A 20,536-nucleotide genomic window follows, 5' to 3' on the forward strand; every position below is an offset into this window, starting at 1 on the left:
GCAATACAAGTTTTTCTTCTTAATCAAGCCTATTTAACTCCAAGTATTCTCAATAAAATTGGATATTATGACAAAGATGCATGCTATAGTTGTGATTTGCCAAATGGTGATTTTATTCATGTACTTTTGTGTTACTCCAGACGGAACAGGTACTGTGCCTGAGTTATGAATTCTCTCCTGGACATTTTTAAAACCTATTTGAATCTTAAACTAGAGATATGTATTCCGAGGAAATTTTTATATTTTTGATCCCTTTCTCCAAATTGTGATCTCGAGAATTTTATTTGCATCAAGGAAATTATTAGCTAGGAATTGGAAGAACAGGTCAATTCTCTCTCTTGCAGCCTGGATAAATGCTATTGACCGTTTAATTGTATTTGAAAAATGTACATATACTCATAGAGGTAGTCTAGAGCATTTTTTTTTAAATAAAATTTGCAATCCTTGGATTAATCAAATCGTTTTTTTATGCTTATATTAAAATACAGAGTAGATTCGCAACGGTTTACTGATATAGTTTTCTTTTTTTTTTTTGCTTTAAAATTAAAGTTAACATTTTGACATGATATTGCATAAATGAATGATTATGTTTTATATTAACAAGAAAAAAAAAAATAAGCAATGAGGGAAGTTTCTGGAGGGCTTGCTGCAAAGAGCTGAGGGTACATAGGAAACACCCAAATGGCACTTCCAGAAAGCGGTGTGCGTCAGATTAAAATTTCCGTTTCTTACTAATGCTGCCACTAAAACCCTACATAAAGGTTGTTTAAACAGTTTTCAAGGTCTTATATTTAGTACTGTCAGCAGTTTTGCAGGTCCATAGTCGTAGCTAGGATTTCCTTCATTTGGGGCAAAGATTCTGCCTGCTGCATTTGCTCTGTGTCCAGGGCTATAGCTACAAGAGGTGCAGAGTTAGCAGTCACAGCAAGGATCTGGTGCCTAAAGAGGCCCAATGGTTTCTCTGCCACAAAAGAAGGCTTCAGTAATAAATTTAACATGGTGGGTGGGGGTTACTGTAACAAATGTTGCATTGGGGTCCATGAGCTACAAGTTATGCACCCCCTCTCACACAGTACCGAGAGCCCCCCGATTCAACTACAATGTTCACATTCATACCACTTGTAACCAGAACGCCTAACACATCCACCAGCCATGTCTTATCTTTACTAGCTAGAAAAACAAGTATCTTCTTTTTAGTGTTTTTTCTCCCTATCTGTTCAGGTGTACTATTCTTATACTCTCATATGTCAAAATGAAAATGACATGTGCACATTGGGGGAAAGCATTGTCTCTAAAACTATTACTTTTGCATGCCTCATTTTATTTCTGACCCATTACAACCCTAGGAGGTCTTATACCTTCTCCGTATGATGTGAACTACAGCTCCTCCTGAAAGAGTCTGAAACAATAAGGCTACATTCAGACAAGCGTGTGCAACCTCAGTCGGGAAAAACTTATGTTTTTCACGTCCGAGATGCACCCGTGCGGGATGCGTTATCACGGATAGCCCTTAGAGTGAAAGGATTACCACCAGTCAACTGAATCTACGTCTTCATGCTGAGCACCTTATCTGAAGCAAGAACAGAAGGATAAGAAACGTATATATTAGTCCACTTTCTACGGCCTAAATTGTTTCCTTAGATACTTCATAATTCCTCTTGTAGCTTTCTAAAGATGATCTTCCATTGGAAATTGAAAAAGGGGGTCTTTTATTAACCTTACTCACTTATGTAAATTTCCTAATCATTGTGCCACTATGTTATTACCACTGTGATCCTCCATCTGTGTTCCATCTCCATGTTTTTCATTCCCCTATTTTTTTGTTTCATAATACTCCAAATGTAAAATTTTAATTAACAACAATTATGAGAATAGGACTTTGAAAGTGTGGTAGTGGTGGTTGTAGCATTTTTATCACTTTTGATCAGGTGACCTTTATAGTGTTGAAGGACATTCAGGCCACCCTGAAAGTAAAGACATATACAGTATAAAACTTGTTTTGTTTGCTCCTTCATCGGATGATTGTTGCCCTGTTTGCACAGGACAATAATCAGGAATGAGCGTTCATATGAATGTTTTTTTGCACGATCGTTTGTCATGTAAAAGGGCCTTAACTCTTGCTTTCATTTTAATGCACTCTAGAAGGCTTTGATTTAAAAGAGTCCTACTTTCACATCCATTCTGAAAATAACCTCTCTGCTTCCATTGATACATAAAAGGATGATAGCTGCTGTTTTGTTGTGTTTGTGTAGTTCATTTAATTGTATTTTTAATTGAAAGGATCTGCTCTACAGTAAGTCACTTAAAGGACAACAAACCCATTTCCTTAGACTCAAAAAGAAAATCATATGCATTAACATGTAAAAAGGTTGAAAATGGAAAAGGCACCGTATCTTCAAAACAGAAATTAAATGTAGTTTACATCACTAACAGGCTCTTACATGTTGTAAGAGGGTATTTTAGTGACGGATTCACTCTACAGACATAACACAGGTCAATTGACTAGGCAAAAGCTGACCATAAGCTTTAGGGTATGTGCACACACAAAATTAAAAAGTCTGAAAATACGGAGCTGTTTTCGAGGGAAAACAGCTCCTGATTTTCAGCCGTTTTTTTTAGCAACTCACGTTTTTCGCTGAGTTTTTTACGGCCGTTTTTGGAGCTGTTTTTCTATAGAGTCAATGAAAAATGGCTCCAAAAACGGCTCAAGAAGTGACATGCACTTCCTTTTCACAGGCGTTTTTTACGCGGCCGTTCTCAAAACGACCGCGTAAAAAACACCCCGTCGTAATGGAACGCCGTATTTCCCATTGAAATTTCAATGAGCAGATGTTTGGAGGCGTTCTTACTCCGATTGTTCAGCCGTTTTGAAAGGACAGCGATCAGCTAATAAACGAGCAAACACTCCTTTGTCGGCTGATCAAATCTTTAACCCCTTCCCTCTTTAGCCACTTTTGACCTTCCTGACCGGGCCTCATTTTTCAAATCTGACATGTGTCACTTTATGTGGTAATAACTCCGGAATGCTTTCACCTATCCAAGCGATTCTGAGATTGTTTTCTCGTGACACATTGGACTTTAAGTTACTGGCAAAATTTGCTCGATATGTTCAGTATTTAATTGTGAAAAACACAAAAATTTAGCGAAAAATTGCAAAAATTAGCATTTTTCTCAATTTAAATGTATCTGCTTGTAAGACAGGCAGTTATACCACACAAAATTGTTGCTAATTAACATCCCCCATATGTCTACTTTAGATTGGCATCGTTTTTTGAACATCCTTTTATTTTTCTATGACGTCACAAGGCTTAGAACTTTAGCAGCAATTTCTCACATTTTCAAGAAAATTTCAAAAGGCCATTTTTACAGGGGCCAGTTCAGTTGTGAAGTGGTTTTGAGGGCCTTATATATTAGAAACCCCCAAAAAGTAACCCCATTTTAAAAACTTCACCCCTCAAAGTATTCAAAACAGCATTTAGAAAATGTCTTAACCCTTTACACATGTCACAGGAATTAAAGCAAAGTAGAGGTGAAATTTACAAATTTCATATTTTTTTGCAGAAATACATTTTTAGTACAATTTTTTTTATAACACAGAAGGTTTTACCAGAGAAATGCAACTCAATATTTGTTGCCCAGTTTCTGCAGTTTTAGGAAATATCCCACATGTGGCCGTAGCGTGCTACTGGACTGAAGCACCGGCCTTAGAAGCAAAGGAGCACCTAGTGGATTTTGGGGCCTTATTTTTGTTAGAATAAATTTTAGGCACCATGTCAGGTTTGAAGGGCTCTTGCAGTGCCAAAACAGTCAAAATCCCCCAAAAGTGACCCCATCTGGGAAACTACACACCTCAAGGAAATCATCTAGGGGTACAGTGAGCATTTTGACCGCACAGTTTTTTTACAGAAATTATTGGAAGTAGGCCGTGAAAATTAAAATCAACATTTCTTCAAAGAAAATGTAGGTTTAGCGATTTTTTTTCTCATTTCCACAAGGACTGAAGGAGAAAAAGCACCATAAAATTTGTAAAGCAATTTCTCCCGAGTAAAACAATACCACACATGTGGTAATAAACGGTTGTTTGGAGACACGGCGTGGCTGAGAAGGGAAAGAGCGCTATTTGGCTTTTGGAGCTCAAGTTTAGCAGGAATGGTTTGCAGAGGCCATGTCACATTTACAAAGCCCCTGAGGGGACAAAACAGTGGAAACCCCCCACAAGTGACCCCATTTTGGAAACTACACCCATTGAGGAAATTATCTAAGGGTATAGTGAGCGTTTTGACCCAACAGGTTTTTTGCATAAATTATTGGAAATAGGCCCTGAAAATGACAATCTAAATTTTTTCAAAGAAAATGTCGGTTTAGCTAATTTTTTCTCATTTCCACAAGGACTGAAGGAGAAAAAGCACCATAAAATTTGTAAAGCAATTTCTCCCGAGTAAAACAATACCACACATGTGGTAATAAACGGTTGTTTGGAGACACGGCGTGGCTGAGAAGGGAAAGAGCGCTATTTGGCTTTTGGAGCTCAAGTTTAGCAGGAATGGTTTGCAGAGGCCATGTCACATTTACAAAGCCCCTGAGGGGACAAAACAGTGGAAACCCCCCACAAGTGACCCCATTTTGGAAACTACACCCATTGAGGAAATTATCTAAGGGTATAGTGAGCGTTTTGACCCAACAGGTTTTTTGCATAAATTATTGGAAATAGGCCCTGAAAATGACAATCTAAATTTTTTCAAAGAAAATGTCGGTTTAGCTAATTTTTTCTCATTTCCACAAGGACTGAAGGAGAAAAAGCACCATAAAATTTGTAAACCAATCTCTCCCGAGTAAAACAATACCCCACATGTGGTAATAAACGGTTGTTTGGAGACACGGCAGGGCTGAGAAGGGAAAGAGCGCTATTTGGCTTTTGGAGCTCAAGTTTAGCAGGAATGGTTTGCGGAGGCCATGTCACATTTACGAAGTCCCTGAGGAGACAAAACAGTGGAAACCCCCCACAAGTGACCCCATTTTGGAGACTACACCCATTGAGGAAATTATCTAGGGGTATAGTGAGCGATTTGGCCCCACAGGTTTTTTGCAGAAATTATTGGAAGTAGGCCCTGAAAATAAAAATCTACATTTTTTCAAAGAAAATGTAGGTTTAGCTTATTTTTACTCATTTCCACAAGGACTGAAGGAGAAAAAGCATCACAAAATTTGTAAAGCAATTTCTCCCGAGTAAAACAATGCCCCACATGTGGTAATAAACGGCTGTTTGGAGACACGGTGTGGCTTAGAAGGGAAAGAGCGCTATTTGGCTTTTGGAGATCACATTGAGCAGGAATGGTTTGCGGAGGCCATGTCACATTTGCAAAGCCCCTGAGGGGAAAAAACAATGAAAACGCCCAAAAAGTGACACCATTTAGGAAACTACACCTCTTGAGGAATTCATCTAGGGGTGTAGTGAGCATTTTGACCCCACAGATGTTTCATAGAATTTATTAGAATTGGGCAGTGAAAATAAAAACAATCCTTTTTCTTCAATAAGACGTAGCTTTAGCGCAAATTTTTTCATTTTCGCAACAAATAAAGGAAAAAAAAGAACCCAACATTTGTAAAGCAATTTCTACCGAGTACGGCAATACCCCATATGTGGTCATAAACTGCTGTTTGGGCAGACGGCAGGGCTCAGAAGGGAAGGACCGCCATTTGGAGTGCAGATGTTGCTGGATTGGTTTTTGGGCGCCTGTGGGCCCAAAACAGTGGAAACCCCCCAGAAGTGACCCAATTTTGGAAACTACACCCCTCAATTACATTTACCTAGGGGTGTAGTGATCATTTTAACCCTGCAGGTGTTTTGTAGAAATTAGTGTGAACTCGATGTTGCAGAGTGAAAATGGGATTTTTTCCACGGATATGTGGACAATATGTGGTGCCCGGCTTGTGCCACCATAACAAGACAGCTCTCTAATTATCATGCTGGGTTTCCTGGTTTTAGAAACACCCTACATGTGGCCCTAATCTCTTGCCTGGACAGTCGACCAGGCTCAGGAGTGAAAGCGTACCATGTCAAATTGAGGCCTAATTTGGCGATTTACAAAGTATTGGTTCACAACTGCAGAGGCTCAGATGTGAAATAATAAAAATAAACCCCTGAGAAGTGACCCCATTATGGAAACTGCACCCCTCAAGGCATTTATTAAGTGGTGTAGTGAGCATTTTCACCCCACAGGTCTTTTCCATAAATGAATGCGCTGCGGATGGTGCAAATTCAAAATGTATATTTTTCCCTAGATATGCCATTCAGTGGCAAATATGTCGTGCCCAGCTTATGCCACTGGAGACACACACCCCAAAAATTGCTAAAAGGGTTCTCCCGGGTATGACGATGCCATATATGTTGAAGGAAACTGCTGTTTGGGGACGCTGTAGGGTTCAGATGGGAGGAAATGCCATTTGGCTTTTGGAGCGTGGATTTTGCTTGGTAGTAGTTTTGTTTGGAGTCTTACTGGTGTTTCCGTTTATAATGTAGGGCATATGTAAGCCGGGCGGAGTATATAAGGGGCATAGTCAGGTGGTATAATAATGGGGTAAAAAAAAACAAGAAAATAATCCATAGATGTGTGTTACGCTGTGAAGCAATCCTTTCTGCACAGGCCGGTGTCGCACTGATATATGGCGTCCTTTATTATCCCCCTTTTGATCCACACTCCGCGCCTTTGTAGTTTGGGGAATTTTGCTAGGAAGTGTTGTCCTTGTATAATTCGGGCACCGTCGCTTCCAGCGGATATGTTTGGGCCCTCCCTTTCCTGGTTCCCTAATTTTAGGTCCTTGATAAATCGCCTCTTCAAACAGAAGAAATGTTCCCCCTCGGGCACAACTGCATATTTTTTTATTTCCTGACTTATTGGAGCCTTAACTAATTTTATTTTTCATAGACGTAGCGATATGAGGGCTGGTTTGTTGCGGGACGAGCTGTAGTTATTATTGGTTCCATTTTGGGGTACATGCAACTTTTTGATCACCTTTTATCCTATTTTTTGGGAGGCCAGGTAAACAAAAAAACGCAATTCTGGCACAACTTTTTTTTTTTTTTTTTTATACAGCGTTCACCACGCATTATAAACTACATGTTAACTTTATTCTGCGGGTCAGTCCGATTCCGGCGATACCTAATTTATAGCACTTTTTTATGTTTTACAACTTTTTGCACAATAAAATTACTTTTGTAAAAAGAATGTATGTTTTCTGTCGCCAAGTTGTGAGAACCATAACGTTTTAATTTTTTTGGCGACGGAGGTGTATGAGGGCTTGTTTTTTGCGGGACGAGCTATAGTTTTTATAGGTACCATTTTTGGATACGTGCGACTTTTTGATCACTTTTTATTCTAACATTTGTAGGGCAAAGTGACTAAAAAACAGAAACTCTGGTAACGTTTTTTACGTTTTTTTTTTACGCTGTTCACCGCGTGCAATAAATAATATAATATTTTGATACCTCAGGTCATTACGGTCGCGGCGATACCAAATATATATGGTTTATTATTATTTTTCAATAATAAAGGACTTGATAAGAGTAAAAGGGGGATTGTGTTTTATTTGATTACTTGAAACTTTTATTGTTTTCAAACTTTCATTATTTGCACTTTTTTTTACACTTTTTTATACTTTTTTTACACTTTTTCTCAAGTCCCACTAGGTGACTTGAAGGTCCAACGGTCAGATTTTTTTTTTTCTAATACATTGCACTACCTATGTAGTGCAATGTATTAGATCTGTCAGTCATTCACTGACAGCAAGCCGATTAGGCTTCGCCTCCCGGCGGGGCCTAAATCGGCTTCCGTAATGGCAGATCAGGAGACCATTGTGTCTCCTGTTGCCATAACAGCAGTCGCCAGTCCTGATTGCCTGTCAGGGCTGGCGATCTGCTAGTAACCGCTACGATGCAGCAATCGCTTTCGATTGCTGCATCGAAGGGGTTAATGGCAGGGATCGGAGCTAGCTCCGGTTCCTGCCGTTACAGGTGGATGTCAGCTGTACAGTACACTTGACTTCCACCGCTGATGACGCCGGATCAGCTCCTGACCCGGCGCCATCTTGCCAGCAGCTACGGAAGCCGATCAGGCTCCGCCGCCGGGCGGATCTTGACCGGCTTCGGTGCTAGGCAGACCGGGAGGCCAGTATTAGGCCTCCGGTTGCCATTGCAGCCACCGGAACCCCGGCAATTTCATTACTGGGGTTCCGATGAGCTGCAAACACCTTAAGTGCAGCGATCGCGTTTGAGCGCTGCACTTAAGGGGTTAATGTCGGGGATCGAAGCTAATTTCGGTCCCCGCCGTTACAGCCGGATGTCAGCTGTAAGATACAGCTGAGATCCGGTGATGATGGGACCGGCTCAGCTTCTGAGCCGGTCCCAAACATTTGGCGTACATGTACGGCAAGATGCGGGAAGTCAATGCTTTCCATGACGTACATGTACGGCAAATGTCGGGAAGGGGTTAATGTGACCCCAAAATGCTTGCTTGTCAGCGGCACATCTACCTAAAAACATAAGAATGTATGACGATGAACAATCTTATTCAGATTATTGATCTGTTTAAATGGAGCAAATGATCGACATTCTGTATTGTTGATCGGCGCCCTCCTTTACCGCGCAGAAATTCTGCCCATGTAAAAGGGCTCTTTGACTGAGAGGAAGGATCTGCACATGTATGACTGGCATAAGTGTGTTCTTTAATTCTCTATTTCTTTCGTTTATATGTCTAAATCTAGCCATAAAAGTAGAAATTACAGAACGTTTAATAATTAACATAGAATCACTGATTTCTATGTTCAAAGCGCCTCACAGTGCAATATCATTTTCAACCCCCAAATACAAATACACCATTATGATCAACAACTTATTTCACTATACCTGTTTTCATGGCAGGAAATACCATATTGTAAAAAGCTTTGCATATTACATTCCAGCATTCCTTCCCATCAATCTAGTTCTATACTAAATTATGCAAAATGGTCAATTTTATAATTACAGCAAAAGAGAACAAATTCATCTCAATTAGTTAATACTGCAGGGTATTCTGCTCTGTCAGTTACTGCCGTAGTAGCAGGACATTGTATTCCTTATTTATTATCCTCAGCTTCCAAGTGACATCTTGCCAATCAGGTTTACCCTTGAAGGTACAGTCAGAGATATTCATGCAGTGCATACAGGGTATAATAATAGGGTATCATTAAAAGCAGCTCTGGCTTTTTTCTTCTCAGTAAGTGCAGTAATCTGCTACTGCGTATACTGTATATTGGATGTCATGGCAGAGAATGTCTGCCAGCTTTGAGACTACTGCTTTCTTCTATTGCCTATGGGTCGAAACGGTAGTCTGACATCTGACAAGGGGCATGAATCTGTAGGTAGAGTGGGACAAACTTATGTGATGTATTTTGCATGACCACCCTCTGCTGCCTACACTGGTGACCAGGAAGAAAATACTGCTTGTTTCTGACTCTCCGCTTTGCGATAAAGCATTTAAAAAAAAAAAAATATGTGCAATATGTTCAGCGCCAATCGAGAGTTCCAATAATTTGTTCGCCAGAGATTCACTGTAACTAAAATAGTGATGGCAACACTAATGTTGCTTACCAATATAATCAAATCAAATATTTGCTTTCAATAGGTCAGGTTCATGCTATGTGCTGTTATATTAAAATTAGGAAAAGAGGGGAATAATAATTTGCTGATTTTAACACTTATTACCATTGTATCATTAATGATCACAACAATATTTACTATTCTACAATTTGCATTCCTTGTATGGTTTATGTTCAATGTAATGACCATTTGCAGAGAAAAGTTTACAAAATGCCCAATAAATGTTCCAAATGTGTAACTAGATGATTTTGTAACCATAAAGTAGCTGAACTATTTGTGTGTCCCATACTTCACCCCACCCCTTCATATAGAGGAAATATCTACTATAACAATTTTTTTAGGCACGACTCCCCCCCCCCCATTGTGTGCATCTAAGTCAAGATAAATAGACACTAAAGGTGATATTACACGTCCCAACGTGGGCCGTGTAAACCAGCGCCGATCAACGAGACAGCTTGTATGAGCTAGTATGGGGACGAGCACTCGTTACTAAGATCGCTTGTCCCTATACATTTTTATCATGTCGGCAGTACGTCTGCCTGTTTACACAGGGAGATGTGCTCCCAAGAACCATAATAGTTTAGGTATTTAAAACTATGCAATCAGTCGATGAACGTGCGTCTGCTCATTCATCGGCTCATAATTGCCTTGTTTACACCGGGCAATTATCAATAACGAGCGTTTTGTGAACGCTCGTTTGCCCAATAATTGGCCGATGTAAAGGGGCTTTAACTTTCAAACAACTTTGCTTATCTAATTGCATACCTGATATATATCGACTTTATAATTTACTGGATTCACAAGGCCCTTTTACACCGGCCGATAATCGTCCAGTTCAACGAGTGCCAAGCAACGAGACATCATTGATCGGCGCTCGCTTGCTCCTGTCTCACGGAGCTATGGATGGGGACGAGCGGACGTTACTCCTATCGCTCGTCCCCATACATTATTATCATGTCGGCAGCACGTCTCCCTGTTTACACAGAGAGATGTGCTGCCGACAACGATAATATTATACTTTTTTTTAAAACGATACGATCAGCAGATGAACGAGCGGTTGCTAGTTCATCTGCAGATCGCTGCCCTGTTTACACAGGGCAATTAACGGCAATGAGCGTTCTATGAGCGCATGTCTGCCTGATAATCGCCCAGTGTAGCTACACTGCTCAATAATCTCCTCCATGCTGCTGCAGCTTCTGGATATATATGTTATACATAGAGATAGGAGAGCAGGATTATACACTTTTATGTGTGCAATGTATAGAATACATGATAGCTGTTAGGCTCCAGCCAGTAGCTCAGAGAAAACTGAGAATTAGAGATAGCGCCTGCAGAGGGGAAAACTGCTAAATAATGCAGAATACAAGTCATATAATGGGCATAAATAGTGTTATTCCTCATGTACACACTTATGGCAGCTTATTCTCAAAAGTCACCTGAAAAGTTAGGTATGCTTTAAGTTCTACTTTAGTCAATGTAGTGTTTGCAATTTTTCAAATAAAATTAGCATTTTATGTCCTTTTTTATTTATTTTGTTCATATGTGCTGCAGGGTTCACAGCTCCATATTCATTGGAATGAGCATCTCTCAGATCCTCTGGAGAATGTTAATATCAGAGAAGTTACATAAACTCCTGTCACATTTTTAGCAGTGCTATAGAAAAAAGAGAACAGATACTCTATGTATATCATTTTATGGAAAAACAGTGTCAAGAGGCTCAATAAATATTACAGGCTTCGATAAACTTTAGATTTCTGACTTTGCTGCTGTACTCGTCCTGATATCGTTATTTTGTACTAGCGAGTCTAGTCTTACAACTTCTCCATAGATTCTGCATGATGATGTAGATATCCAATTAATTATTAACCCTTACTTTACAAATTAAGGTAAAGAGAAAAAGATTTTCCCAGAGGGTTTCTTTATCTATAGTTCTACAGTAAGGGTATGTTCACATGGCTTATTTTCGGAAACGGCTGAAAAACGGCTGAAAAATCGGAAGCAGAACGCCTCCAAACATCTGCCCACTGATTTCAATGGGAAATATGGCGGGATGTTCCGACAGGGTGTTTTTTTACGTGGCCGGTTTGAAAAAACGCCCGCGTAAAAAAACGCCCGCGAGAAAGAAGTGCATGTCACTTCTTAAGCTGTTCTTGGAGCCGTTTTTTATTGACTCTATAGAAAAATAGCTTAAAAAAACGGGCATAAAAAACGCGAGTTTGCTTAAAAAACGGCTGAAAATCAGGAGCTGTTTTCCCTTGTAAACAGCTCCGTATTTTCAGACGTTTTTTAGTAAACGAAAAAACTCTAAGAAAGTGTTTTCAAATATATTACAGATTCTTTTTGGGAGTTGTTCTTCCTCATGCAATATGATTTCCATTATGGTTATAATAATACACCTGCTCATCTACATCAGATGAATGTTGCTTTTGACCCATAATATTTAAGCTTGTTTCTCTTATAGCTAATGCAGGAATAACAAAGCATAACTACTATAGACGGACTTATAGTGCACTTTCAACTCTAGAAGTCTGCAGTAGGTCAAGTGCTAAAGGTTCCTACTAAACACACCCAAACCTATACATCAGATGGCCACACCTTGCTTGTTCCAAGCCAAACAATAACATTCAATCAATCCGGTAGGCAGTTCAGTGGAACGGACTTCTAGCTCATGCTTATACATTGGGAGCAAGGTGATAAACTATTATTCCCTCGTACATTTTCTCTTTTGGGCAGAAATAGGGAACAGTCGACTGGTCTTTACAAAGGATCAGTCAAAAGACAGAACTAAGTTAACTATTAAAGTCTGTCTCCCGTGGATTGCGGACTTCTGGACATTTTTGGGACTGTATTCAGTTGACTGGCATCTTAAGTCTGTTCTGTAAGATGCATTTGCCTCAGTGTGCCAATGCACAAACATGCATGCCTGCTCACTGCAGCCAACACGTTACGGGACATACCTAGGATAATGTTTATCTGCATTCAGACAAAAAAAGACGTGAAGGTCTGAATTACACTTTATTAAAGGGGTTTTCTAGGCAAGAACAGTTGATGGCCTGTCCTCAGGATAGGCCATCAATAGCTGATGGGTCGGGGTCCTACTCCCAGGACCGCCACCGATCAGCTGTTTTGAATGGGGGAACATCGCTAGTACGAGCGCTGTTTCCCTTTATTTCTTCTTGCTCACTGTGAATCTTCGACATACTTGTAGCGGCAATTCACAGTATTGCAGCTGTCTCCCATTTACTTCAATGGGAGAAAAGGCTGTAATACCTGTGAATCTCCGCTAAATGTGTCGTCGATTCACAGTGAGCAAGAAGAAATAAAGGGGAAACAGCGCTTGTATGAGCGCTGCGGCCCCTTCAAAACAGCTGATCAGCGGGGGTCAGACCCCGACCCATCAGCTATTGATGGCCTATCCTGAGGATGGGTCATCCATTTTAACATTAAAAATAATGAATAATTATTAGAAAATCTGGAAAAGGCCATGTATGATCAAATGACTAACCTTGCATTTACACTGTAATGAATAATTACAGCTTTATTTAAAAATCCTCCTGCAAGACTAAGCTCTTGCATTTTTCCAAGCATAAGTGTAGAACATCAGAAACCATGACAAAATCATTACCTTCTACTATTTCACCATTATTTTGTGCTATGTAGTTGTTGGAATATTCATATAGGATTTTAAAAAGTAATTTTACATTGACAAAATAGTTTTGTCTTTTCAGTCCTCAGAATCATTTGAATGGAATGATTGATGCTTTTTTGCAGGAATTTGGAATACGTTTTCAACATGACTTGAAGCATGTAATTGGAAGGCATTACAAAAAGAATATTTTGCGAAATGCTACGACACACTATTGTGTTGTACTCTGAGAAGCTGTAGTTATTTCAGCATTGATCTGGGAATGCAGAAATCCTTTGAAAGATAAATAAAGGTCCAAAGGAAATCAGCCATTCAAGAATTGTTTAATTTGAAGTTATAGGAAGATTCTTTCGGCTCACAGATACTTTATCTGTATTTAAGTTTTGGAATGTTCAAGTTATCTTTGATCTGATAAAGATATAATTGTGTTACATTGTATCTTTCGCCTAAGATTTTGTTCCTAACTCCCTTGCACCATGATGTTTTTGTTTTTTTTGCATCTCTTAGCCACTTTCAGGTACATTTATCTGCAAGTAGCCGTTGGCAATGCATCTGTCACTTGCTCAGTGCCAGAATTATGAATAACATCTCTATGCACTTATCTCTTTGCAGTAAAGACTTTTCATAATTAATAATGGACTATAATGAAATGTGGCCAATAGAACTGGAAATTTTTAACTAACTGGAAAATCATTTCTGCAGATACCATCAGGTTTTTCTTGCCTTCTTGGACAGAGATTGTTACTCAATACTTGTTTTGTATCAGTTTCCTTCCTTGAATTAAATGGAACGACCTCTGATGAATGAGAATAATTGTTTAGCAGATTAGCTACATGTTCATTAAGATATAGATCTAAATGAAATACATGCAAACAGAGGGCAGGCCCCCGGGAGTTCTCTTGAATTTCCGGTTGGAGTATTGTAGGGTAAATCACAAATATGCATAGACATTAGCAAGTCATTTAATTAGAAATCTTCATGTAAGTACCACTAATTTTAAACAAATCCAAAAATAACCGTTTTAATTAACATAATAAATTCACCTAACATTGAGACACGCACATGTGTCAGGGGTCTTTATTCAGTGTATTACCTAGTCTTGTATATACAAAGTATATTGTATATAATATATAAATATATCTGCTTAATTCATCAACTAACCTGATCTGCAGATTTTGCTACTCACAGAATATAAATAGATTTGTCGAGCATTAGAAATGCACAACCTTGGTTTGCACAATATAGTCTAATGGTAGGCAGGTCACAAATGATTTGGCAATTAGAGAAACTTTCAGATAGGTTTCCTTATTTCCATTATTTTACATAAGCTGAACCTGTGTTGTCTTAAGGCCCTATTACACCGGCCGATTTTGGCCGGTGCAGCGAGCACCGATCAACGACACCGCTTGTTGATCGGCACTCGTTTCCTCCTGTCACAAGAAGCTATGTATGGGGACAAGCGGTTGTTGCTCCGATCGCTCATCCCCATACATTATTATCATGTTGGCGGTGCGTCTCCCTTTTTACACAGAGAGGTGTGCAGCCAACAACAATAATATTTTACTTTTTTTAAATGATACGATCAGCAGATGAACGAGCGTTTGCTTGTTCATCTGCTAATCGCTGCCCTGTTTCCTCAGGGCAATTATCGGCAGTGAGCGTTCTATGAATGATCATTTGCCCCATAATTTCCCAGTGTAAAACCCCCTTTAGGCAAGATTCACATACCACGCTTTTGGATCCTGTTTTAAAAGAACCTTTTTTAATGTTGAAAAAAGAACAGTACCTTTCAACACGATGCAAAAACATTGTGAACATTGTGTGTGAACAGAGCCTTACAAGTCATTGATTGTTTCTGTGATACTGATTACATTATTGCATTAAGAGGACCTGTCAGCTCACCTGACATGTCTGTTTTAGTATATAAATGTTTTCCACATGAAAAAACAATTCTGAAGCATATTTTCTTAGAAATCTATGTTGATCCGTTTCTCTGTTGTTTTTCTTAGAAATGTAGGAATAAATTCACAGCTAGATATTACTAGTTGAGGGGGGGTCAACACACAGACTGAAAATGTCCAATCAGTGTTGACAGAGTGAGACTGTGCAGGGTCAAGCCCATTTGACAAGGGGAATTGTAACACCCACTGTCAATTTATTCATGCATTTCTAGGAGTAATAACAGAGGAATGGCATAATGCAAAGTTTTTCAAAAATATGTTCCAAAACTGTTATTTCATGGGGAATACAAGTATTTACTAAAACAGACATGTCAGGAGAGGTGACAGGTTCTCTTTAAAGGTATTGTTAATTTTGGACAACTTCATTTTAGCTGCTAGATCACCCAATTGAAAATGAACGCGGGAGAGGTTCGCCCATGCTACCTTTGAACTAGGGGGACTAGCTGTTAAGTGCTAATTTCCTATATTTATTTATTTCAGTTACTTATATAGCGCCAACATATTACGCAGCGCTGTACAGAGGTCCTCTTTTACTGTCCCCATTGGGGCTCACAATATATACATCATCGTTGAAGGTGGAAATAATTATTAAAACTTTATCCAGAGGCTTAACTGCAAACACCTGGGCCCTAAAGCAAAATTTGTATCAGGGACCCCACCTATCATGTCTCATTTATAATAATAATGTTTTCTTATGTGGCAGAGGCTCCTTTGGGGCCCTCAGGCATCAGGGCCTGGTATGACTGCCATCTCTGCACGGCTGCGCCCTTTACAGCTACGCCCCTGTTTTTATCTGCCCATTTTTTTCAATGGATGGATGAGATCCTTTAGGGAACCCCATCTATTACATACATACATAGATACATAAATACATCTTAATAGGGTATATGAAAAGGAGCTATTTAGCACAAGCAACATACAGGCACTGCAGATAGAAGCTAATTGTACTGTATTGTATTACTATAAGATATATAAGATGAATACAATTTTACTTCTAACAACATAACATGACTGATAAAATGTGGAAGTATTTCTCAGCGGTGTTTGTCTAGATAACATTTAAATAAAGTCATTTTTTTTTTTCACAGGAATATTTGGTGTTGTATATTGTTAGAAATTTCTCTTTAAATTATTACAATATTTATAAGCTTGCTTTTTATTTTATTTCTTTAGAAATCTTTCTGGAAATCGATTGACAACATTATCTTGGCAGCTTTTTCAACATCTGGAGCTTAATAAATTGTAAGTGTAACTGTTTGAGTTTCTTTTATTTTTAATTGTCAGCTCATTTCCTATAATGCAAAAACTGTTGGATACTTAATAATAAATATGTCAATAAGACCAATAATGGAACAAAAATCTTTAAGTTGTTTATTAGCAAGGGGTATCATTTACGGATTTGTCAGTCTTTTGCAATGGGTCTGGCTTCTCTACCCCCTGCCTACTATTGTATCTGAAGAAATGAATGACAGCGTCTGGCAGAGTGGGCTCTCTGTGGCCCTAATAAAGCATATGTAAAGGGCTATCTACATTATTAAGTTCATCAGCCATGGAAAGTGTAATCCATGCAACATAAAATAAATCTGTCCCCCTTCTCCCAATGGGTCAGGGTCCTAGAGGGACCAATTTGGCGTCATGTGGATATGCCATAAATACTAACAATGAGACTACCCCTTTTATGAACAAGTAAATATTTGATGGTATGCTTGTAGATTATATGTTATATTATATGTGGGTTACATATATAGTGTATCTATACTGTATATCGATAGAAAAGGTAGTATGTGACTAAATTCTTCAGAAGTTATAATTACTGTCAGTATCTTTATCTTAGATCATGCACAATTTCACCTTAAATTATTGGGGACGGTACCTCTCCAAAACCCACTCTATCAGTTTTAAGATATATTTTTCATTCACTAGTGATATTTGTCTATTTATCTGAATGTTATTAATTAAAACCTTAATTTTATCTCAAACAATAATCACTGCAGGCACAATAATAATAATAATAATAATAATAATAATAATAATAATAATAATAATATAATTTTAGAGGGCTTGTCCACTTTGGACAATGACTTTTTGTTTAAAGGGTCCATTGACTATAATCTCATCATTTAAAAGATGAACTCGAGCACTCCTTGTGAATATGCAGAAAAACAATTTATTTGAAGTAAGGCAATATAAGTGATATATAAAGTTTCAGACACAATCTGGCCTTTGTCAAACTCTGCAAACAGAAGCAGAAACAATATATTTAAGGAACAAAAAAACAAGTATACATGTCATTTCAGGACAGTGGTATATATACATATAAATGTGTGGATATCACAAGAATATGGAAAAATTTTATACAATGCACAAACATAGGAAATAAAGGACCTAGCATGATCCTACATGTGGATCATCTATGGCCAGGGTGGAGGCCAAAAAAATTTATATCCAATATAATCACTGAATAACATTGCTGAACCTCCATAATGATGGGGAAGATCAGTGGTATTACTCATTTTATTAGGTCTCCCTTCTAGAAATCAATGGAGGTATACTCCAAAAATTTGGTGTAACAGCTAAGGATATGCAGCTAATACGACATCATGAATCAGTAGAGTGAAGTAAAAGTAAAATAAGAATAACAGTCTGGAAATAAATTATAAGCAAGTTAGCTAAATACTGTCGGGCTACAAGAACCACTTGTACGCTATACACTATAGTGAATTCATATGTACTCACCTATTGCTGCTGGTCTATAGAAAACTGTTAGTGATGCTTAGCGCTGTGGAATTGGTAGCTAGTACCATTGGTATGCGTATCCTGGGGATGGGATCACTGGTAGTTTTAAATAGGGGTTGGTTTGGCGCCAAAGTATAAAGTGATGATGTCCCTGGTATCGTGGATGTCATGTAGATTGTCTCTGCCCAGGCGCCCTGAATGCGTAAGTGAGCTCTCTTCAAACAGCCTACAGTTAGCTGGAGGTGGGCATCTGTGCACTGTGACTGGTATCGGAAAAGTGGCGCATGCATCATGGGTGCTTAGCTCTAACTGGCTCGTAGTAACGAATTATAAGTGTCGGCGCATGCGCATGTCAAACTCAGCTGACTCTACAGATATGCTGGAACATTGTCAAAAGGAACACAATATGTAAATGTAGGTGAACATAACTTAATGCAATGGATAAAAGAGGAACCAACTAGGTGTATATCACAGAGGGAAATATAGTAATGCAATGAAGAGGTTGTGTGTGGGGGAAAAGGGCGGAGAATGTTTGCAGAGTTTGACAAAGGCCAGATTGTGGCTATATATCTCTAAGGGTATGTTCACACGCTTAACAAAATACGGCTGAAAATACAAAGCTGTTTTTCAAGGGAAAACAGCTCCTTATTTTCAGCCGTTTTTAAGCAACTAGCGGTTTTTACGGCCGTTTTTGGAGCTGTTTTTCTATTGAGTCAATGAAAAACGGCTCCAAAAACAGCTCAAGAAGTGACATGCACCTCTTTTTACAGAGCGTCTTTTTACGCACCGTTATTTGAAAATGAGGCGTAAAATAACGCCCTGTCGGAACAGAACGCCGTATTTCCCATTAAAATCAACGGGCAGATGTTTGGAAGCGTTCAGCCCCCGCATTTTTAGCCAAACGTCTGAAAATAGGTCGTGTGAACATACCCTAATATTGCCTTACTTCAAATAAATCATTTTTCTGCATATTCACAAAGAGTGCTTGAGTTTATCTTTTAAATATTAACGGGGTGGGAATGCTACCTGGCACCCAGACATCCTGCAGAGTGCCACAGATTTGATCTACGTATAAACTCATAATTGTGAGGAAGTGTGTAAATCTCCTGTAGCACCACCACAGGGGAAATCAAGCATTACACAGTTCTCATGAAAATCAATTGGCTGTGTATTGGATTGACATGCCAGGTCCTCCTGAGATAGAAACAATCTTTGCAACCGCTCCGGCAAATTTATGAGGGTTCTGAACAGGGTACTTGCCTTTATTATTTCAGAATTTCCTCATAAAGGGATTTTAGAATGAGTTTTCTAAACCGGAAAACCCCTTTAAAATATTCACAGGGAACCAAGCAATGGCTGAGTAGCAATGTACAATTCCAGTGTACACAACAAGGTACCATTCAGCTGTATACAAATAATTCTATGCTAGGAGTTCAAAAGTTTTCAACATTGTCTATGGCATTATTGCTATAGTTGGTATAGGTCAATACAGTAAGTTGCTGTCTTTACTGCCAAGACATTCCAATATCATCTCAAGTAACTGTACAATTAAAAATGAATCACAAAATCGAACTACATTGAGCCTTCAAAGGATAGAAAATAATACCATAAATAGTTAAAGGACAATAAATAAGTCAGACAGATGCTTTTTCCCCCCTTAGGAATGGTAATTTCTCAAATATTTCCACTCCTAAAAGCTATGCCAACATAAAAGAAAATAATGTTTTCAATAATGTTGGCATCAGACTTCATAGTTGGGGGCACTTTCAAAAATAGTTGATGCCATTAACTTTAATCGTCTGTTGCCTAGCAGTGCTTTTCCAGCCAATTTGTCACTGAGCCATTTAAGCACCTGCAATTTTAGAGATCCCTTGAGATACCTTCTATAACCTCTTTAAGATATAAAGACCTCTTTGACAGGAAAATAAAGGCTTCTGAATGCAGGGCGCTGAATTATTGATAAAGCGTTGAACACTTTTTTCAAAGAATAATTGGATGTTAAATCAATTCTATATTTCGCAAGCGGATATTGAACGAGTTTTCAGATGTTGAGCAACACATGAGATAAGAAAAAGTAGTCTAAGCGTCTTCTTAAAATGCGGACCTAATCATCATTAATCTACAGTATCTGTAGATTAAATATGGCGGAAGTACTGAAGATAAAACGGCAACAAATACTGGTTAACAGTCATTGGTGGAATCCTTGCTGCCAACCATTTTCTGGGACTCTTATTGGATAAACACATGATTCTTTATATTGAATAGACTTAATTTTCTAAGAAATAATTGCACAATGAAAATCATCTCATTCTGAATATCACGTTTAATAGCTATTTTGTACTGTAATTGTTAGGTCTTTAACCTCTAGTTAAGCATTATTAATTATATTTTCTATGTTAAGACTAAACGGAATCAACATCAACACAAATAGAATTTCATTGTACTCCTAGATGTACTGGAAAGTGTTTTACGTTATATTCAGAATCGCAGCATATAAAATTTTAAAGATATTTGTACTAGAATAGTACATTTTAAGCAGAAGCATACATTTAAGATGCA

The 20,536-nt window shown here is 38.5% G+C and overlaps 1 protein-coding gene across 8 annotated transcripts in view; it reads left to right on the forward strand.

Annotated features, from left to right (window-relative positions):
* Positions 1–20,536, forward strand: part of NTRK3 (neurotrophic receptor tyrosine kinase 3) — a 629,741-nt gene that overhangs the window by 264,937 nt on the left and 344,268 nt on the right. For all 8 annotated transcript variants that reach the window (XM_075858200.1, XM_075858201.1, XM_075858199.1 and 5 more), the window contains one exon: positions 16,415–16,483. In XM_075858200.1, the coding sequence (XP_075714315.1) occupies positions 16,415–16,483 (69 nt within the window). The remainder of the gene's footprint in view (positions 1–16,414; positions 16,484–20,536) is intronic.

Source organism: Rhinoderma darwinii, chromosome 3, assembly GCF_050947455.1.
Source record: "Rhinoderma darwinii isolate aRhiDar2 chromosome 3, aRhiDar2.hap1, whole genome shotgun sequence".
Lineage (NCBI taxonomy): Eukaryota > Metazoa > Chordata > Amphibia > Anura > Rhinodermatidae > Rhinoderma > Rhinoderma darwinii.